At 30.6% G+C, this 27791-nt stretch overlaps 1 protein-coding gene across 2 annotated transcripts in view; it reads right to left on the minus strand.

The window, feature by feature from the left end:
- Nucleotides 1-473: 473 nt before the first annotated feature.
- LOC107436922 (Glucose transporter 4 enhancer factor) overlaps nucleotides 474-27791 on the minus strand; it is a 118218-nt gene continuing 90900 nt past the window's right edge. Inside the window, exons 4-7 of one of the 2 annotated variants that reach the window (XM_071182765.1) lie at nucleotides 16929-17035; nucleotides 16631-16841; nucleotides 15071-15178; nucleotides 474-11262 (exon numbers count right to left, since the gene is read on the minus strand). In XM_071182765.1, coding sequence (XP_071038866.1) covers nucleotides 11074-11262; nucleotides 15071-15178; nucleotides 16631-16841; nucleotides 16929-17035 — 615 coding nt within the window. In that variant the 3' untranslated portion in view covers nucleotides 474-11073. The remainder of the gene's footprint in view (nucleotides 11263-15070; nucleotides 15179-16630; nucleotides 16842-16928; nucleotides 17036-27791) is intronic. The other variant, XM_071182766.1, reaches the window with a different exon arrangement.

Raw genomic sequence — 27791 nt, forward strand, 5'->3', positions numbered from 1 at the left:
ATTACACTTTTGAATATAGTGTTGAATTAACAATTGAACTTCTGAATAATGTGTGAGTGTCAAATTATCAGCTTCCTGAATAATATGATAATTTTAAATTAACAATAAGACTTTTAAATAGTGTAGTAACATGGAACTAACAATGAGACAGCTGAATAGCGTGTTAATACTGAATTAACAATTAGACTTCTAAGTATAGTGTTAATATTGGATTAAAATTATGAGTTTTCAGTACGTTGGTAATACTGAATTAACAGTCAAGTTTCTGAATAGTATTGAATTAACAACAAGACTTTTGAATATACCGGAGGAGAGCTGAATAAACAATCGAACTTCTTAACAGTGTGAAAATGTTGAATAAACAATCATAGGAACATTAAATAAATAATCAAATTTTTTAATAAGTGCGAATCTTGGATTAACAGAGTTCTGATTAGTGCGTGTGTGTGATTTTTGAATAAACAATCAAGAAATAAAAAGACAAAAGAATTCAGCTTTATTTGTTTATAAACTTGATGAGTCTTTACAAAAACACATTCGCTATGAATAATGCCTTAAATGACAAGAAAGGAGACTCTTTGGATGTGTATTTGAAAAAAATAGAAATCTATTCTGTTTTTATTAAAAAAATATATGTCATTGAAAATAAAAAACAAATACTGAGATCACAAAATATAGCCCAGTAAGAAGACTGTGCAAGACTATTTAAATAAATGCATATTTTGCATAGATATGCCTGAGTTCATATACAATGTTTTACCAAAAGTTCCTTTTTAGCTAAATCTCTTCATTCTAGACCCGACAGTATTTTTTTCCTTCCACCAAAAAGGAAAAAAGAAACATTATGATTCCGGAATTTTTAATTTAAATGCGAGTAAAGATTAAATTTAAAATTTATTATTAATCAAAATTAATTATTCATTTTTGTTAAATAATTAATTATTTAACTGAAAAATGCAACATTATGAAATAGTTCGTATTTATTTAATAGTAAATCATTACATTTTAATTAATATCTTAATGTTTACCAGTAGTGATGTAATAAAATATTATCTTTCATATTGTTGCATAATTTATTTTTTTCATTTTCATCAATTTCAAATTTAAACTAACAATTAGACGAATATAAATTTAATAATTCTTAGTTAATTAACTGTTTACTAAATCGAAGTCTTAACTGTGAAGTCCAGTTTATTAATTAATGCATATTAATTAATAGAATGCACTCACAGTGATAATTAGTTTCTAAAATAATTAATTAAAACAATAAATAATTACAAATAAAGTAAACTAATTTAATTGCATAACATTAATTATGATTGAATAAAATATTTCTGAATTATGTTACATATTCTTGCAGCTTTAACTATCGATTTTAAAAAATAAAAAAATATATAATTTCAGTCATGCCCACCCTTTAAACTTGCACAGTCGTTTCATCTTTAATTACACCTCTAAGAAATTCATTTAGTTGTGCTTGTAACTCTATAGGTCAAAAAGTTTAGTTTACAATGAGATACATCTAAGAGAAGACAACACTTAAACATAAACATTTATACAGAAACCACAACCAGCTTAAAACTTTGCAAATTATAACAAAACAATAACAATCACCATTTAAAGGGAGGACAAATAGAGCTTCAAGACCAAGACACCCACTTCGTATTAATTTGTTATAATTAGTCAATGCTAATATGCAACAAGCAATAGAAATTGAAGCAGAAAAAGATCTTAAAGGGAAAATTTAGCAGTGTTTAGGGGAAAGTTTGTCAAATAATCCCTTTTCTAGGGGAAATTTCATCAAATAATCCCTTTTCTATGGGAAATTTTGAAAAATAATCCCTTTTCTAGGGGAAATTTTGTCCAATAATCCCTTTTCTAGGGGAAATTTTGTTAAATAATCCCTTTTCCATGGGGAATTTTGTAAAATGATTCACTTTCAACAGAAAATTTTGTCTAGTAATCTATTATTAAGGGAATGATTTAGGAAATTTCTTTCAGTTGCTAAGCAACTGAGAATAGGTGATAAAATTGCTTGGTTTTCCCTGTCGTTACGGAATTTTCCCCGTGGCTACTAATAAAAAAATTTCCCCTGAGCACCCTTAGACCAGGACCGTTGTGGTTAATTGAGTTGTTTTGGGACGATTTTCTTAGTGAATGTACAAAATTTTAAGTTTTATTTTTTAGTCCGTATTGAGCTTTTCTCGGAATAAAAAGTAAATTTATTCATTTTTGAATTAATTTTTTTAAATCTAAAATACATTAGTTTGTATTGTTTAACGATGACTGTATTAAAAATGATAATAGGTATAGAAAAATAAAATTTTATTGCATACATTTTATCGTTTTGGACTTAATCATAAATCGCGTCAAAGTACTATAACTTTTATTTTTTAAAATGGGTGTCAAATGTTGTTTGAAGAAATAATTTGCCCAGCCTTGACATTTAGAAGAGGTGGAAAGAAAATGTTCATATATATAATCAAATAATTAAACATATTTATCGCAGAAAACAAGCTTTAAATAATTTTTGTTAAAAAAAAAAGAATAATTTCATTAAATGAAATACATCAAATCTAATAGAATATAACATGATATGATAACAATTACAAATACGCACATATAATAATATATTATTGGACGATAGCGTTTTATTCTTATTTACAAATGTTCACAATGCCATATAAATATACGCAGGGAAGAAAGGAGCACTTTTCTTTTGCCAATGCAGATTTTAACACGACACGCTAGGAACATTTCGAAAGAATTTTTTTATTTTATTTCAAACATTAATTTGATTTTACGAATAACAACTAAGTCATGCAGATTACCTTTTATTTTAACTTAAGCAATTATTTATTTACAGAAATTCATCAAAACTAAATTTAGCAATTGCAAATAAAAATCAAACCTTTTACAAATTCAATAGATTTCGTTATTAATTCTTTTTTTTTTACTGTAAGGAAAAATATTTAAAGAGTTTTGTTGGTAAAATAATAGTGTTATTATTAATAGTTTTATGGTTATTAAATCGTTTGAATCAAGATGTTTTTTTCAATATAAGTTAACATTTATTTAAAAATGTAACAGTACTATAAACCAGGAAAATTTAATCAAGTTTTTAAAATATGATTTTTTTTCGTCCTTTTCTCCAATGAAACCATACAGGAAATTATCCCCTCTTACGTTGTTTGGTTAAGGTTAAAAATCATGGCAAAATCGTCACGTATTGTTTGGTTAAGGTATTTAACAACGAGACAAAAATCGTAATGTAAAACTATGGTTAAGTTATTTCGTATTGTTTGATAAAAATCATGGAAAAGTCGATAGAAATTTTGAAAATAATAATTACATACTTATATTAAAAATTAAAATATTTTTTAAACGAATAGTATAATTTCTAAGATTATTTTTACCATTATCTCATTAAAATGTCGAAAAAAAAGATGAATAATGAATAAAATAGAATAATAAATTAGCTAAAAAAAATAGTAAATTAGCAAAATATTAAGTCAAACGCACAGCCTACAGTACAAAAATATTACATCAGCGTTTTTTTTATATCGTGACAAATACAATTTGTAAAGGAGTCAATTTTATTTGCATAGCTTTTTAAAATAATAAATTTAAAGCATAGTTAAGAAAGTTTTTTAAGAAATGTCCTATACTCAATATTCCGCTCTCATAATTATTATCTAAACTCTGTGTGCGTTAAAAAATGAGAGCGGTACAATAACTTCCACTAGCAATTCTATACCGAACAACAATAATAATTTATTAACAATCTTTACAAAATTTAACACAACTTTAGCTGAAAGTGGGAGATTATTTTCATAACACAACATTTGATTGCTCGATATTTAATCTTTTGAACCACTTTATTTAAAATATTTTTTTATTCAGTGAAATAAAATATGGCTTTTTTTGAACATAAATTAATGTAACAGCCCCTTTCAAAAGTCAGGTAAAAAAAATAATAATTTTTTTTATTTTAATTTTATTTCAAATGAAAATATTATCAATAACGTTATAATACATATGCTACTTTTATCCTGATAAATCCAGTTATTATGCACAATAACAGTTTATAATACGCAATAATTTAAAACAGTTGGTAAATCTGATAAATTAATTGCAAGTTTCACACAAATAAAAAAAAACTAAAAACTTAAAATTAATTACAGTTAATTTTTCTTATTTTCCCATAATTATAAGTTCAACCACATTATTTTAATTTTGTTTTTTAACCAGCGTTGAACAGCCAACCCAATTCTGAGTTTACGACTATCAACGGTCAACTCCGTAACCTTGTAATTTTGAACCCAACCCAGAAGACAAGGCAACTCCTGGATCAATCATTAGAACAAACTAGTTTTCGCGGATAACTGTTTAATTTTATGAAGCGAATAGATTTTATCAAACCAGCAATAAGTTAAAATGGTTAATTTTACCATATCAAGCAACTGTTTTTATCATTATTGATAACTAGTTATTATGCATTGCTAACCATATTACCACATTAAAAGTATATCAATATTTACATAATTTTACCGATAACGTTTTTTAAAATCAGATTTTTCTTGTTTAATCACAATTTCCTAACAGTTGAATAAACTATTATTAGAGCTAAAACACTAGTAGCCTTTACAACATAAATTTGAAGTTTCAATTCCTTTTTTACAATTTCAATTTACTTTTATAATATTAAAATTTCAAATAAAATATCTTACATTTAGTGGGAAATGTACAGCAATGTTACAAATTATGTACTATTTAAATCTATTTCTCAAGTATTTTTATTGTTCGTTATGAAGTTATATTCAATTCCCATTGTCCCTTTCTTCCCTAAGAGCTCAACAAAGTTCATAAATCTAGAGTTTAAAACTCAGACGAAAAAAAATGACACTTTTCATATATATATATATTAACAGATATATTTTGAGCATATCTTACATACAAATCAAGGCGACTATTAATGCCTGAGAAGTTCACTAAAGTGCATAATGAATGAAAGCTATACAAATCAATTTAAAAGCAGTGGTTCTTGAAAAATAAAATGTTAGTTGGATGTTTATAAAATAATAGCTATTTGAAAACTCATCCGTTTTTGAATTACACTGACTAAATTTAAAAAAATTGGGAAAATTTTTAAAAATTTTTTCTGATATTTGAAAGTAAAAAATTACCAAATCGAAAATTGGCTAAACTGTGCCAGGTTATTTAAATGAAATTTTTAGCATCTTCATAAGTTTCTAGAGCAAATCAAAAGAGGAAAAAATTGCATTCTCTAGTGGCTTAATCAGAAAATAGAGAGCAAAATATTACCAAAAACACGTAAAATTATTAATTTATTCTGATGTCTATAAGACAGTAACTATTTAACGTAATAATTAATTAACGAATTAGAATGATAATTTATGTTTCAGAGAATTAAGAAAAAATTTTACTAATATTAAAAATATTTTAAATTTGCCCTAACTAGATTTTTAAAAGTTGTTTTTAGAATTCTGGCATGCTCCCATATAAAACAATAGAAAAAGCAATTGCCTTCTCGATTGTTTCGTTTAAAAACTTATTAGAGTGCCAAAAATAGTAATCTTAAAAATCTAAAAGTTAACTCGATTTGAAAAGTATTGAAAAAAAAAGTTCCCGCTTCAAAAAAAGGTTAGAAAAAACAAATTTATAAAATTTTCTATTATTATTTCACTAATTATTATTTCACAAATTTATATAATTATTTCACTAAAAAACCCTCCATTAATTAAAAAAATCATAATTAATAATTAATAACGAAGATCACATTCAATATGTGTATATGTTACTGTACACATTACCATATAATAAAATATTTAAAAATTATTTCTAGAAGGATCACTATAAAAATTTCAAAAATATTTTAAATTTAAAAATATAGAGCTTTTTAAAATGCATTTTTATTTTTTTAAGGAAGCATAAAACTAGTATTAAAAACAATTTACTTTGAACTCCATACAAATTATTCAAAAGTAATATTGATAATTAATTTTACTTACAACTTTTTTTCGGAAAATCAGTTTCAGCTCTGTGCAGTTCTGTTTAAATGTGAAATTACTAATTGCATTCATACTAATTTCATGGCACAATTCGACTATGACAAAATTAACAAATTTCATTAGTCAATTGCTGAAAGTCTTTGTTATGTTTCATAATAGAACCACTGAATCAAGCAATATAATGCACAGAAAGAAAAACTTTAGTGAACAGTATTATTCTCTCTTGTTGAAATGGTTTAAACGGAGGAAATTGTCATACAGTTAGCATTTGGCACGGCAAAGAAACTGTGCTCATTAGCTATCGAGAGGTAATGGGAAGTTAGCCATTGATCTGATCATGATTTATAAAACATATGAGAATGATTATGGATTACTGATGAAAAGACAAGATTCTTTTTTCACGTGTAAGAAGCAAATTTTTACAATTGCAATTTTTTTTAAACACCAGAAGTTAATAAATTCATTAAAGGAATTAAAATTTATAGAGTCACATTATAATATATATTTCCATAGCATATTTTTAACCCTTTGACGCAGAATTTTCACTAAGCATATTAATTTAGGTCATAATAAGTAAAATATTTAGCATTTTAATAATTTTTGGTTAGGAAATACAGCATCAGACGTCAGTGTTCCTTAAAATTTGTTTGGATTGGAAATTTATGCTAATTTTGTACTTTAAGTTTTATTAAATGAACCCTTAAACTCCATAAAATTGTAAGCTATTATATTAAACAAAATTCTTAAATATTAGAAATTACAGTATAACAAATTAAAATATTAATTTCAACCTAGTAAAAAAAAAAAAAAAAACAAAANAAAAAAAAAAAAAACTTTTTCATAAGATTTTCTTAAAATTACAACATTGATATTTGATTATAAAATTTTTTAAATGAAAATTATATCTTAGATTTAATTTTTTAGTTTTAAATAAGAGTGTTGGAAAAGTTTATACAGAATTAAAGTTTCACAAACTATAAATAACAAATTTATAAATCACAAATTTAATTTATAAATTATAATAAATAATACTCAAAGCATTTAAAAGTATAAACAACTTTTATCGTCATTGCATCACTTGAAAAGTCAATTAAAATTTTTATCTGTTTGATTTGAATTAAAATTTCACAACTACAATTTTGGATAAAACACTTCATAAAATATGAAAAATTGATTTTTTCATTCAAATTTTCTATAATTCCTCCAGAAATTTTTTTACACTTCTTATAAAACATTTTCCTTTGTAAAAAAGGTAATGAAAAAATCTTGCCTTTTCATACATTCTACAGATGCAAATATATGACAAACATCAATTATATATATATGTGTATGTATAGATATAGATTTATGGAATAAAATTTGTGAAAAAAAAACACATAAAATAGAGATTTATCTTCATATGTGTCATTTTAATTTAAATATTCTTAAAAAACGATCTGTACAAAATATTCAAACGAATTGGGATGCAAATTCGTTGCCCTATGCCTTTTCCAACAGCATATACATTCAGGTACAACTTCATCCCCCTCTCTCATCAATTGGCTCAACAGACATAAGATATTATTCTCGCCAAATACACCAAATATTTGGCACCAAATAATTTTGGCGCCAAATATTTCCGATGTCAAAAACTTCTTTCAGTTAAAGAAATATGTAATCATTTTCATAGCATACAGCGACATTATTAAGTATACCTCAGTCACCGGTGATCCAAGTTCGGTACAATGAATGTGTCATACAACTCTGTTTAGTTATTCTCTCTTTAGTTGAGCTTTTTTATTGCATTTAAAGCTCTAAGTTTCGGCTTGAAGTAATAAAATAAAACAATATTTATTAATCAGAGATGGGCAATTAAGTATGTTTAAAACACTAATAAAAAGTTTGCTAATAAAAGTTATTACGTCGAAATGTTGAAAAACATTTAAATAAATAAAGTCAAACAAATGAAAAAGTAAAATAAAATACATTGCGCTAAATGATTTTTAAAAATAATTTTGTAATAATTTTTTACAAAGGATAATATTTTATCCTTTGTAAAAAATAAGTAAGAATAAATTTAATTTCGTCAAATATTTTTTTAATTAACAAAAATGATTTTTTTACTGATATTTACTATTGTAATATAAAAACTCCAAAAGTATTCCTTAAATTATTTTCTGAAATATATTTTTATAAATATCTTCTTTTGTACATTCAGGTGAAGGCTGGCAGTTTTTATAGTTTCTGTATTTATATTAAACTTGGTACATAGACTAGGATAAATAGAACTTTAGATAAAAAATAAATGTTTATAGTTTTTAAAGAAAAATAATGAAAATTAGAATAAACTACAATAAATTGAATTAATTTTATTAGTTATAAAAATTCTGAATATAGATTTTAAGAATCTAAACCATCAATCAGTAATAATAAAAAAAAACTAATTATTATTTAAAACAGTTATCTTCTTTCATTCTTTAAAACGCATATACTTTAAGAATTGATTTTTAGCAATATATTGAATTTATCATCTTCTTTACTATAACCTGTTTTTCATAGTTATCTTAAAATGCAATGTTCGTTGCAATCAATGTCATATTCACTATTTAAAATGAATTCTTTTAAACTTATTGATATCTTTTTATTAACCTAATTCAATCTCATAAGTTAAAGTAATTTATATTTACGAAATAAAGTACTAATAGTATTAATATAATAATCGAATTTAATCTATTAAAGTAAAATTGAATTTTAATATGAGTAATTACATCGATTTTGTTTAATTTAATTAAACAACATGCTTTATGGTCAAATTACAATTTTTTGGAGATATTTTTACATTTATTTATTTAACAGTAAAAAATAAATATCCGTCGCTGAATAAAGCAGACACTCAAAATTGTTTTTAAATAAAAATTATTCTTTTTGTCTACAGTCCAAAACGGGAAAGTCCACAAGCACCCAAAAGTATTCCTAAAATCAGAATAAAAATAATTCGCGTCAGAAAATTTTTTAGAACAATGGAAATGTAAAATGGCTAAAACAATTTGGAAAGCAACATGTATTAATATAATTTAATTTCCTTTCTTTACATCTGAATTTTTTATTTATTTATTTTTTAATTTCAAATTAAAAACTGAGATAAGAAAGAAGTAAAATAACTAAATTTTTTTCAATATTAGATTTTGTTTTAAAATATAAGAAAAAATCTATAATTTAATTTTCTGATATTAATTTTACAGTTTTATGTGATATATTTATAATAAAACTTTTAAAAAATATATATAATTCATTACTATTAATTTAGATTAAAAAAATCATTGTTGAAAAAAGTAAACATTTCCACACTATTTTTTGAAATTTTTTTTGGGTGTTTGCAGCTGTTCCCACATTTAATAAATATGAAAGAACATTTCACTTAGTCAACTTTTTATCTATATAAAAGGTCTTATAAAACATTTTTTTACATAATATTACCCACCTCTATGACTGATTTCAAAATATTGGTATTTGAGAGTATGAGTTATACGCTTTTTATTTTTTACAAATATAATTTCTGTGATTAAAAATATTTAGTTTATGAATGTGTATTTTCTAGTGAGCTTTATTAACCTCCATATTTTTTTTTACAGTAAAAAATAGACTTTATGTTAAATATATAAGATGAAACATATACTTATATATGGTTTATCTCTCTATTTAAAGTTCAAATGAGCTAGTAACAAATAAATGGCAGTTGAAATAAAGTTCCATATATATTACGTGACATTTAACTTTACTGGTCGTGTAAAACATTGACTAGGCAGTGAATTGGTATAAATTTTTCAATCTCGTATTAACTCAGACTCTATCAAATTTGTGATTCATATTTTATAGGAATCAAACAAACGTGCTGCCATCTGGTGCACATAAAACATAACAGCTGCAAGCCTAATAAAATTTCTTTTTACATGCTTTTATATAATATATATATAATATATCTATATATACTAAATTTCAAACAGACTAAAATGGTCGTATTTACATATAAATATAAAAAGTCTATTCATTGCGATTGGCTAAAAAAAATTGCATGAGCAATCAAGTATAACATAAATTAAATTCAACACAGTCAGAAATGCATGGCAATATGCATCAAAAGCTTCTTTACACACAAAAGTGACCATAGCATGCTGGATAGCTCTTCCTTGTCTTTTGAGTATTGTGTCCATTTTGAAATGTTGCTCGTTTTATATATCACATTGGACGAGACCAAAAAATTGAGACTCGTAATCGGAGAAACATTTCACTTGTGTCTCAATAAATAGCTCAGTTTTGCTTCTGGGGCATATTGTTCTACGCCGATCTTTCTTTTTTTAATTAAATCATTGAGCCGCAAATCCAATTGAGATCGAGATTAATACTTAATGGAGGCACGGATAATCATCTGACCAAAAAGATTCGTGTTAATAATGTTTAGAGTAAATAAAAATATTACATTGACAAAGTAATTTGTATATATAATATATATATATGTATGTATAAATAATATAATATGAAGTAAAAACAGAGATACTGATTCTATGACCAATGCAATTAATTGCACTTAAAGCATAGTTTTTCGTTATATATACCTGATGGGAGTGATGTTACATTGTCTCATAACTTTGAAAAATGATTTTTTTCTTAACAAAAAAAACGTGTACAAACATTTGAACAATGAGTTATTATAAATTAATGTGACTTTAAGTCTTTTTCCAAAATCTGGAAAAATGACTTATCTTAAATAACATTTAAAAAAATTCCCGAAACCTTGACCCCAAAATGGAGGATGAAAAATTCCAACAAAATAGTGAAGAGAGAAAAAAAAGGAGCCTACATTAAGGCTTGTGAAGTAAGTATCAGTTGTTTTCAGGATTTGTCGTTGTGTATCAGTCCCAGATCTTTAGGTCTTATTCATGGCTCATGTGATGTTTAGGTAACAGCGTAGAACTTTTAAGATCTTCTGGAACAAATTAAGAATGGAGATCCCCTTTTAATTTTAAGACAGATGGGAATCGGTGGTGAATCATGTCTGGATCAGTCAGTCCACAAAACGTGTGCAAGCTTTTTTCCATTTGCACTGCGTGCACCACATGTCCCTGTTTTCCATGCCATACACTTTGCGGCATTTGCGACTCTCAGAGCGTGTCCTGCGATGGATTGGGGACGAGGCTTTACTGGGCGATGGAGCCGACTTCAAGCTGAGGCGCATGCATTTTTGTGGAGAACCCTGGAAAAAAATTGAATTTAATATAAAATAAATAAATGTGCACAAATTAGGGAATAAATGAAAAGAATAATTAAAATTCTAAGTATGCATGATAGTCCGTGATCCCAGCTTTTAAAGTCCCGCAGTAGACTGATTGTTAAGATACGGTTCCCAGCAGATCACCGAAGTCAAGCATCACTGGCTGCGGTCAGTGTGCAGGTGGGTGGCCTCTTGGATCAGTCTGCGTAGGGACTGAGGGTGTGCGGTATTGGACCTCGTTAAACTGGACTTCGCGTGCAGGTCGTCGGGCTACCGAAGCGGGGGTGCCATCCCCTCAGCAGAGGATCAAAATTGTGATGGCATGTCTTCGGATCATCCTCAGGGATGTTTCCCTGACCGTCGCCATTAGCCCATTGTGCAGGTCTAGTGCGATGTAAATAAACTACAATAACCAACAACAACACATCTCTTAATTTATATTTTTATAATGACTGTAAGAAATTAAATCTAAAAGGTAGACATGTATTGCACATTAAGTGAGGTAAAAACAAAATTGCAATAAAAATCTGTCGAATCACAACTGAGGAAAGCGGGACAGAAAATATCAAAATCTTATTGATTGCTTGATGAAATTTAAGGGTATTTCTAATAATTACTTTTCAACTTCTCTTTGTTTTATATAGAAGTCAAACAGGTTTTAATGATTGCAGTCCTGCCGCTCATGTTTGTGATCATATAGATTTTTAAAACCGATTTTGCTTCTTCCTCGCCAGATTAAGTTTCATGTATGTTATATGTAAGATATATATTCCATATTAAGTTGTGACCCAAATGTGTGTTCTCCTTTGACAAAGATTCTACAAATATATATTAAGGGATGGGTTTATGGAGCACCATTCAAGGTGCGCAAATATTATCTGACCTACTTCGACTTGCAATAACAAATAACTGAAATAAAATGGCCAAGAAATGTAGCTCGCATGTCATATATACACTCCTCAAAAGTGAAATTGCAACACCAAGAAATAATGCACGTAGCGTCATGCAAATTTCAGGAGCGATAGAAGTGAGATGGATATGCAAATGATTAAATTTGCGCACGCATCTGATCACGTGGTACGCATATTCGGGCTATAAAGGCCAGCAACTTTCCCTTCTCATAAACGGCATCTGAGGTTTTGCGTAGCATTTGCGACTTTCGAAAAAGCGTAGAAAATGCCTCTGAGACGTCGGCGAGCTCAATACCATCAGTTAACGACCGGGGAACGCGACCGTATTATCACACTCCATGAACTTGGTTTGTCGCTGCGTGCAATGGCAACTCGTGTTGGGCACAACGTGAGTACCATCCAACGTTGTGTCACACGATGGATTCAGGAAGGTCTACGTGCTAGCCGAAGAGGAAGTGGTGCGCACAAGTGCACGTCAGAGCGCACAGCCCGGCGTATTCGCCAGTTGACTATTCAAGACCTTTTCTCCACGGCACGTGCCATCCGAAGCCGGTTGCCTTCAGGAGCAGGTGGATCTGTGTCCACCCAAACCATATGCAACAGATTGAATGAAGTACAGTTACGTGCACGGGTACCAGCAACAGGGGTACCGTTGACCGCTTTACACAGGGCTAGGCGCCTGGTGTCATGTCATCGTCATCGTACCTGGACCATCCAATGGCATCGGATATTGTTCATGGATGAATCTCGTTTCTGTCTGTGGAGAAATGACGGTCGTCGACGGGTATGGCGGCGACCCGGAGAACGCTACGAACCAGCCCATTACGCCGAGCGTCACAACGGTCCTACACCGGGCATCATGGTTTGGGGTGGCATAATGTTTGATCGCAGAACGCCCCTGGTACACATTCACCACAGTTTGACAGCGGACCGCTACGTCACACAAGTTGTGTATCCCGTTGTTCTGACCTTGTTGCAGGGCGCACCCAACACGGTATTCCAGCAAGACAATGCCAGGCCGCATGTCGCACGGCGAACTATTAACAGCCTGACTGGATTTGACATCCTTCCCTGGCCGGCAGCCTCTCCAGATCTGAATCCCATAGAACACCTATGGGATCTCATTGGACGTGGCATGAACAGAGGACCAATGGCCCAAACCATCGATGATCCGCGCACAGCAGTGGATGTGGCTTGGCAAAGGTTACCTCAGGCAACCATCAATGGAGTCATTGATAGCATGCCTCGCCGGATTGAGGCCTGTATAGCTGCCCGAGGTGGCCACATTAGATATTGAATAAATTGCTTTATAACGATTTTACTAGTCTGTTTTTTTAATCATTTGCATATCCATCTCACTACTATCGTTCCTGAAATTTGCATGACGCTACGTGCATTATTTCTTGGCGTTGCAATTTCACTTTTGAGGAGTGTATGTTAACGTGAATGATTGAAATTGGTGGTTGTTGACCTCCACTGGTGAATGTTGACCGATAAAATAGTCGCTTCAGTAAATGTCTGAAATATATACTAAGTCTAGTCAAGTGCCACTGCCTGGTATGCATTTGCCCGGTATGCCCTACATCGATGTTTCTTTAAGATCAAGTGCCTCTGTCCGGTATGCATTTAACCGGTACTTTGAACACTGGTGTTTTTCCTAATCTATCCTCAGCAGATATTAAAATATCGAATAAACATCAACGAATAAATTACAGTAGGGAACCGATTATCCGGAACGATCGCTATTCCGGATAACTGATTTTTCCAGTTTTCTGAATCGCTACAAAAAGCCGTTTTTTTTATTGTTAAACCCAACTAAAAAAAAAAAAAATTTGGAAATAATCTTAAAAAGAAGAAAAAACGATGAAAACACACTAATGATTATTTGCAAAATGATGGAAAGGTAAACATCTTTCAAAAAAGAAAGAAAAATCCTAAAATTTTATGAGGAAAATAATTTTTTTTTTTTAAAATATGACGGGGAAATTTATCGAATTTCGTTCCGGTTTTTTGGTTTTCCGGTTTTCTGATTTCCGGATAACGGGTTCTGTACTACTATCAAATCGGATATAACAAATATTTCAGAATTCACCAAAGTGACAACGTGATTGTTGACATTCACCGGTGAAAGTCGACGTTCTCTTGATTTCGGTCATTAAAGGTAACATATATATAGTGTATACTCTAATAACCACCCTTGATATATACATATTTATTCAAAAGGATAGACCAGAAATAATTAATATTTAATAAAGTATAAATTGGACTTAAACAATCTGCGTGCTATTAAAAAAAATGATAGTTTTAATTGTTTTTTAACAGTGGTTTTTAATGTCTACTTTTTGCTGCCCGACAAAACATTCAAAAATTAGCCAAATTCGTCCGACACATGAAAATTATGTGTTTTTGAGTGCACCTCAGCAGTAGCATGGTTCCGCAGGTCGTTTAGAGTTATCGGCAAATGTCGACACATGACGTGAGGAAGTATAACTCACAGCCGAGGGGGAAACTGAATGTCTACCTGTTGGTGTACCCTAGCTCTCACGTGACGCAGTGAACAAAGGCGTCAGCATTGACAGCAGTTTGATCATGAGTTCGATTCTTGCAGCCATCTAAATTAGCTGTGCTTGTCAGCAATTAGGTCTACGAAAGTTCTCTCGATTTTTAGTTCAAACACAAAAATCAGAAATGTAAGAACAAAAAGGTAAAAATCAAGACAAATATGGGCATCATCAGGAGAACTACGAACTCAGCGTAATATATTGTCCCACTAAACCTTTTTCAATACTTTAAGCTGCATTAAATGATGGCGATTTTTAATAAATTTAAACTTAATTGTCAATAAAATTTTAATTAGAGAAAAAATTTGATAGACATACCATGGTGCTTGGAGCACTGGCAGCATATTCATGTAAGTTCCAAACTGCAGATTTCTGTAGTTGTGGTATGGATATTGGAGATGCTTGCGTGAAACTCGGGCTTATCACCTACACAAGGGAAATAATTTTTTAGAAATATATCTCACTCTATATAACAATATATATATATTTCACAATACAACAAATAGACACTTCACACAAGAAATTAGTTTTTAACTCAACGTTGTTCTACAAGAGTTGTTCTTAAAACATTGAAAAATTTAAAATTGGATTGTTAATTTTTCACTTGACTCCATCCAGATTATATACATTTTGGTAAGTTTTTAACTCATAGCAAATACATCGAAAAAATAAATTCGTCCTAATTAATTATTTAACACAACATGAATATTAATATAGCAGCATTAACAAACAGGATTCACTTAGTCCTCAATTAATGCTAGTTTGTCCCAATTCAGAAGTTCCGTTAATTTCTGGATTGGGTTCAAAATTACGAAGCTACGGAGTTCAACATTGATAGCTATAAAAGGTAGGCTGTTCAATGCTGGTTACAAAATTTTCTTGGTCTTTTCTGCTAAATTTAGTTTATTAAATTATCTGTCCCGCTCTGGGTTGAACTAAGAGAATGTGCGTTAAAGTCTTTTAAACCAGCAAAAGGCCAGGATTGCCTGGCTGGCAGAGAGCTGGACTCAGGTTTGTAAGAACGGAAGTTCGAATCCAGCCAACCAAAGTCTCCCCGTGTAGTAAATGGTGACCAGTGCATGTTAAATAAGTCGGGTCACAAAGTCCTCTATGTTCCCATAATAAATTATCCCTCTGGGGTTCTGAATAGGAGAATGATCATTATCTGGTTCAGGTAAAAATCACAATTTGTGGATCAATAAATGGGTGTATGAGTGAGTCCGCCTTATAAACGGGTGTGATGTATGGATGTGGCAGAAGTCGAACTCTTGGCCGTAGATGGCGCCACTGGAAAGCAAGAACCCCTTGCCTTAAGGCCTGTTTACACGGTCCAATTTCTTGAATCCGAGAAATTGGACGGATTTCTCTGTCCAAGAAATTGGATGATTCGTTGACACTATCCAAGTTCTTGAATGTCGCTGATTCGTTGAAAGAAAAACTTGCGCATGCGCATTGTTCATATTCAACATTATAAAATAATACTTACATAAGTTTAAAATTACTAAATAAATTCAAATAAAATCATAATAACACAAATAAACCGCAACAGATCAATTTATTTGGACTAAAATATATGAAAACAGACAAGAAGATGACATAATTTGCTGCCTGATTGTTGACGTCACAAAACCTAAGACGCTGATTGGTTAAGGGAGAAAAAACTTGGATGGAAAGTAGAACATGCTCTACTATCGTCCAAGAAGTTGGATCAAGTTCTTGGATGTTAGTTTACACGATCAAAGCTCAAAGCAAAACAAGTTTCCATGAATATCAATCAATCTCTGTCCAAGAAATTGGATCGTCTAAACAGGCCTTTAAATTGCCCACGACAGCAACAACAAACCACCAAAAAAAATATGTATAGATTAATTTCTTTACCGTCTTTCTTACTTGAGTATGTTTCCTGTACTCAGGGTCCTCGTGGGCTGGCCTTGCCATGTCCAGGTGACTGAGGGTGGGCACAGAAGAGGAGTAGATGGAAGATCCATTGAGGTATGGACTCGGAGTGCTCTCCACCTCCATTTCTGTGTAATAAAACTCTTCCTCGTGGTCGCTGCCTTCTTCAGAATCTAGCATCTCTCCACTTCGTCTAAAAAGGAACACATGCACAATCGTTAAGCAAAAAAGTTTTACGAAAGGATATGGAACGAAATGCAATATGGAATGGATCCCTTACTTCAAGTGCTGTGTCCTTACGTGCCTCTCTACTTGTTCGCATTCCGGGTACTGCTGGCCACATCCTGGCCAAGTACATTGAAAGACTAATCTTGTGCGATATGGACTCTAAAAAAGGAAGAGGAAAAAAAAGGATATGAAGCATTATGTTAACAAATGTTACACAATAAGCATAGGGCATAATGTTTGGTTTGAACATTTATTGATAGATGTCTGATGAATGGTGGAATTTTGCTATCTTCCTCGTCTGATTAACCTTTTTTTGAACTTAAAGAGGATGCTGTACAGCGGGAGAAAATTTTCCTAGCAAATTCTGTTTCATTTTGTTTGTTTCTGTTTGTTGATATTTTAAAGTTTAGAGATAAGTGAGTTCAGGTAAACGTAGAGTAAGCCATGCAATTTCAAATACTTAAAAAATGCTTTCAATGTATCAAAAGGCAAACAAAATACTGCAGGATAACTTCCCTAAAACGCGTGCGTAATCCTAAGTAATCCTGCGATATTTTCTTTGGATTTTGGTATTTCTAAAAAAACATTTTTTTAAGTAGAGTAAGCCATGAAGTTTTGAATACTTAAAAAATGCTTTCAATGTATCAAAAGGCAAACAAAATATTGCAGGATAACTTACCAAAAACGTGTGCGTAATCCTGCCATATTTTGTTTGGGTTTTGATATTTTGGAAAAAAAAAGCACTCGAAACTTCATGGTTTACTCGACATTTTTCTCGCTTTTCCATTGAATTTAAACTATTTATTTGCCAACGCTCCAGTGGTGGCTTTAAATCTACCATCGATGAGAACCAGCGTTTCAGAAAAGTAAAGGCGACCGATGCGCAATGTTAACAACAGTGCCGCCATCAGGCCGTCGGTCACGAAATTGCTTAGCTTCATTCTCACAGCTTCGTTGACCCACCAATGAGTGAGTGCTTTACTTTATTTTACTACAATCACTTCAGTAATTCCTGCATTACTTTAAATCAATCACTTTACAATTCCAGGATTATTTTATCGTAATCAAGTAATAATCGTATCGTATATCGTATCGTAATCTTTTACAATAGTTTTCATGGGTCATATTTGCCCCTGTTTACAATCTCGAGTTCAAGATACTTCCAACTGAAAGGCTTGGGATGTTGTAGTGATAAGCTTCATTTGTTTCGAAAAAGTGACCATTTTTAGATCAAATGCTTCCTCAGTTTTGTTTCCAGATAGGCACTTAACTAACTTCGGAAATTGCCACTAGATAGCAGCACAATACAAAAAAAAAACATTTCATTGTTTGAATAGAAATCGCAGTGTTAAAAAAAGCTCTCCTGAATAATATTAAAAATGTGGCTTATCATTAAAATGCCCAAAGCCTTTGTACTTGCTAACACACTTTTTTCTGTTTTAAAAAAAGAAAAACAAATGACTCATCCACCTTCTTTTTAAAATTATTTGATTGATTCTGACAACTGTATAATAATAAAATAAAACAGAAAACGATTTTCATTCGAATTCGAACATTAGTTTATTTATCTCTACATCAATCAACCTTCAAATGGAAGGGGGGGGGGAGGGGAACTAAAGAACATCTAATTGGATTTTAATCGCCCAAGTATGGCTCTATTATCATTTGAATTCCGGTAAACAAGAGGATCTGCTTTCCATCATCTGCGAGGTGAGTAAACAAACGTTTTTGGCAACCTAGCACATTTTCTAAGATCAATGAACCCGAAAAAAATATGATTTTTTTTTATTCCATCGACAACACAGAAAAAAATAACCTATATTTCTACCCGTAAAGCATACATAAATATCTTATAACTATTTTCCGTTTTGTTCTTTACATGTTGACAAAAGATGTTATAGCCGTGAGTCATGCATTTTTGGTTAAGTGACATAATAGGATTGGTTTTTAGATGTGATAAGTAGAAAAAAATCGAAGAAAGAAAAAAAAAGGAAATCATAGTAAAAGTAAATCGTACTCATGATAAATCGATTTAATAAACATAAATGAGATTGATTTGTTTTCCTGTACTTTTAAGTCATACATCTTGAGATTTTTTTTTTTAAATCCAGCAACAGTCGTATATATTGAACGAGATGTGCAAGTTCAATTTAAAATTTTGTTTTAGAATGAATGATTTTAATGTTATTTATCTCTATTATCCACGCGTAATACGCATTCTGTGAGAAAACACGCACCACATTTTTGATGGAACGCACCCGCCTCTCAATTATCTACTATAAGCATAAAGTGCGAACAGATCACGTCACTGTGACGTCGCATTCACCATCACGATCCTGTGAATAGAATATAAACAAACATGCATGAACAGATTGTCAAATGTATTTTTAATTGACTTTTTTTAAATAATGGAACGATTAAGATTAATTCAGAGCTGAAATCGATATTTAAAAAAATACCGATGATTTTTTTTTCACTATGATGTTAACAATAACTTTTTTTTTTTTTTTCTTTTTTTTTTGGAAAATTCATAGCAATTCGAAATTTTCTTAATAAGAAAGATGCAGTTTATAAGGCGCAAATTTGAGGTAAAATTAAATTACACTCGTCTATTACCGTTGGTTGATTTCCAAAAATTAAAACATTCTTCGGCGAAACATAATAAGCACTGATTATGAATAATTGAATAGCTTTGATTAATTTCGGAGCTGGAATCTAAGAAAAATACTGTTATGTTTTTTCTTTCTGATATGCGTTCTTTTTCCACAATACATTAAAGATTAATAGCTTTCGTTTAGCAAACTTAATGCATTTCTAAATCCGATTAACAAGATGCAATATTTTGGATGCAAATTTGAAGTAAAATTGCATCATACGCGTTCATTACCGTTAATTGATAACCAAAAATTAAAACATTCGCCGGTGAAAAATAATAAATATTGATTATGAGTAATTAAATAGCTTTGATTAATTTCAGAGAGAGAATCTACGGAAAATGATGTCATATTTTCTTTCTAATATATGTTTTTTTCCCCATTATACATTAACAATGAATAGTTTTTGCTTATTAAACTTATTGCATTTTCAAATCTGGTTAACAGGATGCAAATATGATGCAAAATTGCATCGCTTTCTTCCTCTACCGTTTATTGATTTCCAAAAAAATGAAAACATTTGCCGGCCGGCATGTACTTCCACGCAGAATCGATTTTCATAGAAAAGATGACAACATAGAATCTTGACGTCACGTGGGATCTTTGTTTATCGACAAAGTGGCGTGAGTTGCGCGCGCACGACACTGTGCCCCCGCAGTGACGTCACAGAATGTGGCAGAACGTAAACACCGATTCAAAATATGCTTCACCACGAAGTACAGAAAAACACGTTGTGGTTTTTTGTTGATCCAAATGTTATTGCATTTCATTTTATTATTTTTTATCTCGTTGTTTTGAAAAGCGGTTCAATTTGACAGGTTGTGATAAAGTCAACAGAGCAGGAGCTCAAATAAATCTATTTTATTTTCATTATTTTTTTTTTTTTTAATAAATGTTATCTACTTTTCTAGAGATTTCCTTTTGGTTCTGCTAGTGTAAAAAAAAAGAAAATCGTAACTCAGATGTTAATGGGACAAGATAAAAAATTAGATTTGGAACAGTTGAAATATTTCTGTGTTTTCAATATTCCTCACATAGATTCTCCTGGAATCAATTGCAGCTCAAATGAAAACAACTCAAATTAAAACAAATAAAAAAAATTTAGAATTTTAAAATTAGTTCAAACATAATGGAGAGTAACCAAAGTGAAAAATAACAGTTGTAGTGAAAAATAATTTACTTAGTAGCAAATAATTTTGTTTTATTTTATTATCGTCACTGAACAGCCGACCCAACTTTGGGTTTACTACTACTTATGTTCAACTCCGTAGTCTTGTAATTTTGAACCCAACCCAGAAGTCAAGGGTACTTCTGGATCAAGTAAGTATTGGGAGAAATTTGCCTCCGTGGAGTTTGCTTCCGTGGAGGACTTTTTGATGGAACTAACCCGCATTTGCATTACATGGAGAGAAAAACCACGAAAACTTTTTAGACTGACGACAAGGGGACTCTAGCCCATGACTCAATCACTGAGGATATTTTCTACGTCAGCACTGTGGTCGGTTCGAGCCGGGTGTTTATCGAACAGCCATGGCTGGGATTCGAACATATCTATGTTTAAGAATAGCGATATTTTATAATTTAACTAATTTATATTATTTTTACGTTAGTCAATAATTTCCCTAACTAAATAAAATTTAAGAACACTCTCAGAATAATATATATTCAATAATTATCGTTATGCATAATATTCGCTAAACTACCTTTACGATAACTGTGGCATGGATAATTATTGTTATTGCGATAATAATCGTAATATGGCAGTTATCGTAAAGCATCGCATCACGATATTGTTGAATTTGATATTCCAAAGCATATTATCGGTACCCAGTGATATGCGTAAACCACACGAAGGAAAAAATTCCAGTAAAATTACCGTATTATATTGTAATGACATTTCTTATAAATAAAAACTATATTTCTGGTGTTAAAAACTAAAATATAAGGTATTTAAATCATTCATTTGGTAATTATTCCGTTCATATGGTAACGGTTAACCGGAAATTCTGGTTTTCTAAATTATAGTTCGTATTACCCCACATTTAGTAAAAAAAAACTGAAAAGTAAATTTAACGGAGTAAACGGTTTTTATGCCCTGCTGTAAACTATGAAAAAAATCAATACATTTTACCACATTTACCGAATTCTATCACATATAAAACATTATTTTTTCGTTAATTTTACCAAAATCATTACCAAAACGCTTCGGTAAAAATTACCGAGCTTTTTGGTGTTCTCATAGAGCCAGAAACACGGTACATTTTACCAAATTCCGGTAGTTATGAACATTCTTTTCTTTCTCAGTAATGTAGCGTTGTTCACACATGTTGGCCAATCTGGTCTAATAATCCCTATGACCAACAAATAACCCTATGACCAATGTATAAAAATCCCTATGACGAACAATTTTTTATAACTAAGGATAAAAAAAAAAAAAAACTAATATTCTCTCTCTTTCTCTTTTTTAGTTGAATGAAGAGGGAATTAAGAAAGTTATTCCGTTAGCAAGAGGGAAAAAGGAAACAAGGTATGTAAAGACGTCGAATATTGTTAAGAGTATTAAAATCTGAACAAAAAAAAGTGGGCATTACTGTGCCTATGATAGTAATGTCGACAAAGGGGACTTAAAAAAGAACAGGCCCCCTTTTATGACCTCACAGATGTTCGAAGCGAATTCTTAGAAAGAAAACATTCTTCAGGCGTGTGTCAATGAGTAGGAATTTTTATAGCAAACGATATTGTGATTGGAGCGATTCAACAGAAAGGGGAGAGTTGTAAATCTTTGCATTCGGGGAAGCCCTGGTTCTGCAGTCAATGCTTTATTTTGAAAGGTTAGGCAATATTAACAATAGAAAATAAGGTATAGTAAAAAAGTTATGTGGTATGAAAAATGAATGTAGGTTTTATTCATCGAAAGTGGTTTTTATGGAGGATTGTAGAATAATACAAGTTGCACATTTTATATTTGAAAACTATGCTATAAAATTTTGATTTCACTACACTTTTGATTTTAATCAATACATTTGTACAATTTTTATTGCTGTTTTAATCTATTTTTTTTAAACTATATTTGTGGAAATGTTGCCAAACTTTTCATTCTATAAATACACATATATTTGTACAATTTTGATGTTGTCATGCTTTTTTTTAATTTAATAAGCGTATACGTACATTTTTAATATTTATATATTTTTTAAAAAAAATATTTATAGAAATAATTTTTTATCTTTAGAAAAAATAAATTTTAAAATTCGGGTTGGGACAAAACCGTTTTTCTCAAAAATTCCTTTCATTAGTAGAACTATCGTCGTCTTCTTTTCTTTGTTCGCCTTGTCCACGCGTGGACAGGAACCTTTTCTTCTGAGCATGGCTTATCTTCAAAGCGTAATAACTCTCGGAGATAACGGACTTCCATATTATTGATTTGTCAAATTTTAGCAATCCACAAAATGCAACAGATGGCGACTGAATCGTTATTTTTGTGAAAAATGGACACACACTTTGTTTCTCCCTCAGTTTTACATTGTAGAATTTTAATATTACAACAATATTTCTGTAAAATTTTAATGCTATAAACTTTTTATCTCATACCAATACTTTCACAATTTCAATATTACCAAATTATATTTGAACAATTTTATTTGTTTTATAACTATATTTGTGAAATTTTAAGATTCCCTTTCTTTTCATTCCAATGTATGCAGAATTTTAATACAACCCAACCAGATTGGTAGTATATTTAATTTTATAGTCATTAATCTGCACAATTTCAACGCTACCAAACTTTTTATTTTATAACGATATTCGTACCATCTTAATATCACTACACTTTTCATTTTGTACTTTATTTGCTCAATTTTAATCCTATCAAACCCTTTAGTTTAAAACTATATTAATACAATATTAATATTTCATTTTATACAATTAAAATATAATTTTACAATAAATTATAAATTATATTCGTACATTTTTAAAAGTACAATACATTTCAATTAATTTTATAATCACATTACAACAAACGAGTTCATGTTACAACTACATTTGCGCAATTTTAATACTACCAAACTTTTTATTCTATAACTATATTTGCACAATTTTAAAATTTATGTAATTATAATTTTATGACTATCTTTACAAGTTTTTAATTTAAGAAATGTTAATCTGATTTTATATATTAAAATAATTCCTAACACAAATGCCGGAAGAAATTTCGTTAATTTACATCTATCCTCATAAGTGCTAATTTTTAATTATTTTTATCCCTCAATAATATTAATAATAAAATGTGCTCTCGATCGTATGATAAATAACAAACCAAAAGCTGAAACAACATTGACGTTCGTAGAGTATTAGATGAAAATCGTGCCATGCAAAACGTGCCGGTAAGTCAGGAAATATCACTATATCGGTCTTGCATCTCGTTCGTAAATAGCAACTTTCTCATCCAGAATAATAATAAAAACGGACTTCGCACTTTTAAATCATTAAATCGTGCGGCTTGTCATTTTTTATTTAGTTTTAAACTGTGATGAATTAGGTTAATCAGCTATCGCCCTCATCGCTAGTGGAAACAATGCAACGTTAACGAAAGTTCGAAAGGAAAAGGAACTTTTTTAATCCCTAGATAGAGAAGAGACAATTATTAAATCTGATACAGAAAGACTGAAATTAGACTTTGGAGATGGAAACTTAAGATGATACCATTACGATAACTGAAACGAATAGCATAAGATATAAATAAACATGGAAGTACAATTACATTTTTATTCATTTACTTATTTATTTAAAACAAATATTGTCATTATTTTAAAAGGATTTTGCAATCAAATATTTAATTAAATTTTATTATCTTGTTATAGAAAAGCGAAGTTATAAAAAAAACTGACACTGTTTTCTAAACATGCGATATTTAATTTTCATTTTAAATAAATTAAATAACTTTTTTTCTTATTCATAAAATTATTTATTTAATTATTGTTATAGAAATATTATTAATTATTTTATTTTACTTTATAACCGTCGTTGAACAGCCGACCCAACTTTGGGTTCACGACTATTTATGTTCAACTCCATAGCCTTGTAATTTTGAACCCAATCCAGAAGACAGAGGAACTTCAGGACCAAGTTTTGGGGGAAATTTGCCTTTGAGGAAGACTTTTTGATGGAATTAATCCGCATTTGCGTTACATGGTGAGGAAGACCACGAGAACCTCTCACGGTTAGTCTGACGGCAAGGGGACGCTAATCCATGATCCGTCTACCACTGAGGATATTTCACGTCAGCACTGTGGTCGGTGCAACCCGGATGCAAAATTCGTATCGACTAGGATTCGAACCCGGTTCACCTCATTGGATGGCGAACGCTCTATCTCCTGAGCTATCGCGGCTCATTATTAATTATTTTATTTTATTCTATAACCGTCGTTGAACAGACGACCCAATTTTTGGGTTTACGACTACGAATGTTCAACTCCGCAGCCTTGTAATTTTGAACCAATCCATAAGACTAGGAAACTCCTGGATCAGTACCCCCAGAGGTATTGATTTGTTATGGGAACATGGAGGACTTTGCGACTCGACTGATTTAACGTGCATCAGTCGCCATTTACGACACGGGGAGTCTTCGGTCGGCGGGGATCGAAGCCACGAACACTTGGACATGGGCCCTATGCCCTACCAACCAGGCTATCCTGGTTTTCATTATTAATTATTTTATTTTTAATTTTATTTTATAACCGTCGTTGAACAGCCGACCCAATTTTTGGGTTTACGACCTACTTACGTTCAACTCCGTAGCCTTGTAATTTTGAACCAATCCAGAAGACAAGGAAACTCCTGGATCAGTACCCCCAGAGGTANAAAAAAAAAAAAAAAAAAAAAAAAACATAGCGCATACACTACAAACTACGACAAAAAAGTAGCGATACTTGCAGTGAGCCACTTCCGACAACTGGAACAAGGAAAATAATTACTGAAGTATGTTATTCATAACTTTCAGTTAATTCTGCGGTACAACAAAAATACAATGCTTGTTTTACCAGAAGATACGGCAGGGGAAAGTTTTACAGAACTTAATCAGATAAAAAAGAAAGTAACAAAGAGTTCTTTTTGTATCGGTCAGTAGCGCAACTTCTTCAGAACATGTGGTCATTTAATTTCGAAGTTTCATATTCTATTTCCGAAAGGGGGGAGGGGAGAACAATGTAACAATGTTTTGACCTCCATTTCTGTCAGAACACAATAACTTTTAATGCCTTTTCAAAAACCAACAATATGAACTGATAGGACAAGCAATAAAGGGACAATAGAAAAATTGATTATTATTTTCTTCTTAAAACTTAAAACAATGATCGTATTGATCCACAACAATTGATTGGCAACGTCAAATACTTTGCATAGTTTAAGTTTCAGTTCCCAGTTAGACCGAATTAGTTTCAAAATTTGAATTGAAAAAAAATACCAGGAGGCATTTTGTTTAAGAGTATCGAAGATCGTAATTAAAAAATAATTTTCTAATAACAATACCCGTAATAAAATAAGTTTTAGGTGGTTCAGGGGATAGAGAACTCGTATCCCAGGTTCGACTTACAGCGGTGACTGATTGATACAAATTATGCTCCCAGCTCGCACCGATCACAGCGTTAACGTAAAATATCCTCAGTGGTAGACGGATCAAGGGTTAGAATCCCCTTTGCCGTCGGGCTAACCATGGAGGGTTTTTATGAATTTCCTTTCTATGTAACGCAAATGCGGGTTAGTTTCATCAAAAAATCCTCCCCGAAGGCTAGCTTGTTCCAGGAGTTCCCTTGTCTTCGAGATTGGGTTCAAAATTACAAGTATAAGGAGTTGAACATTGATTGTCGTAAACTTTAGGTTGGGTCGTCTGTTCCAAAAAGAAAAAAAAGCGTATAAAATGATGTGTTTAGAGTTGAGTTGGCTCAGAAGATAGAACGTTTACCTCCAAATGAGGTGGCCTAAGTTCGAATCCCAGCGGAATGAATTCTGCTTCCGGATCCCACCGACCACAGTGTTGACGTAAAATATCCTCAGTGGTAGATGGATCATGAGTTAGAATCCCCTTATCGTCGGGATAACCGTAGGTGGATTTCGTGGTTTTCCTTACCGTGAAACGTACATACGGGTTATTTCTATAAAATGTCCTCCACGAAGACTAGCTAGTCCCAATGCTTAATACAGGAGTTCTCCTGTCATGTGGGTAGCGTTCAAAATTACAACACTGAACTTTGATATGAACTGGGTCAGCTGTTCAACACCAGTTATAAAATAAAAGAAAATTATGTATTATGATGTGTTTAAAAAGATGTTTTAACGGTGAAAATTTGGAAAATTGAAATTAACGTGTCAAACGTAAACGTATCAAAATGATAAATCACATAATTAGTTTATTTATATAGCAATATATATATATATTTTTTTAAAAAAGATCTGCTTAAATAAATTATGTATCTAACAAGATTATATGAATAACTAGAAAGTTGTTTTTTTACATTTCTTTAATGAACGATATAAAAAATAATTTCCGTATCTGATAAAATTCACTTTAATGATGTTATGAAATAATATGTACTAAAATAACTGAAAAGATGTTAATTTATTTAAATTCATTCACTAAAATAAAATGTATTATAATATCGTGTATCTTTATAGGTAGTTGCTTCCTTAAAATCCTATAATGCATTAATTTCTGNAAAAAAAAAAAAAAAAAAAAAAAAAAAAAAAAAAAAAACTCTAAAAGTAACTTTATATATTAAACAATTGATTATTGTATTCAGGGTGCGTAGCCAGAGTTTTCAACAAAAAAATAAGCACCTTTTAAGTACTTTTTAAGCACTAAAAAAATATTTTTAATCATTTTCCAAAAAGAAAAAAATCATAATTAGAATCAGTGCAGTAATAAAAACGTTTTTTTTTTCTATCGTTTAAAGTTCTTAATTTATAAACTTAAAAATCAATTAAATTCAAAAATATTTTCAAAAACTTTACCTAATCATGATAAAATAACTATCTTATGATAAATATTGCAGAGAAAATTGGGAAAATCATGAATTTTTTGTTGTAATTAAGAACGACAATTGATACGACAAAGAAAAAATCTTTTTTTAAAAATATTTAAAATTAAGCCCTTTTTACAAACCCCGAATAAAAAAAAGCACCCTTAAGGGCTTTTAAAAAAAGTAAATCAAAAATAAGCACCTTTAAGCACTTTTTAAAAACTCTACGCATAACGAGAATTTATTTTA

This window comes from Parasteatoda tepidariorum, chromosome 6 (genome assembly GCF_043381705.1).
Source record: "Parasteatoda tepidariorum isolate YZ-2023 chromosome 6, CAS_Ptep_4.0, whole genome shotgun sequence".
Taxonomy (NCBI): Eukaryota; Metazoa; Arthropoda; class Arachnida; order Araneae; family Theridiidae; genus Parasteatoda; species Parasteatoda tepidariorum.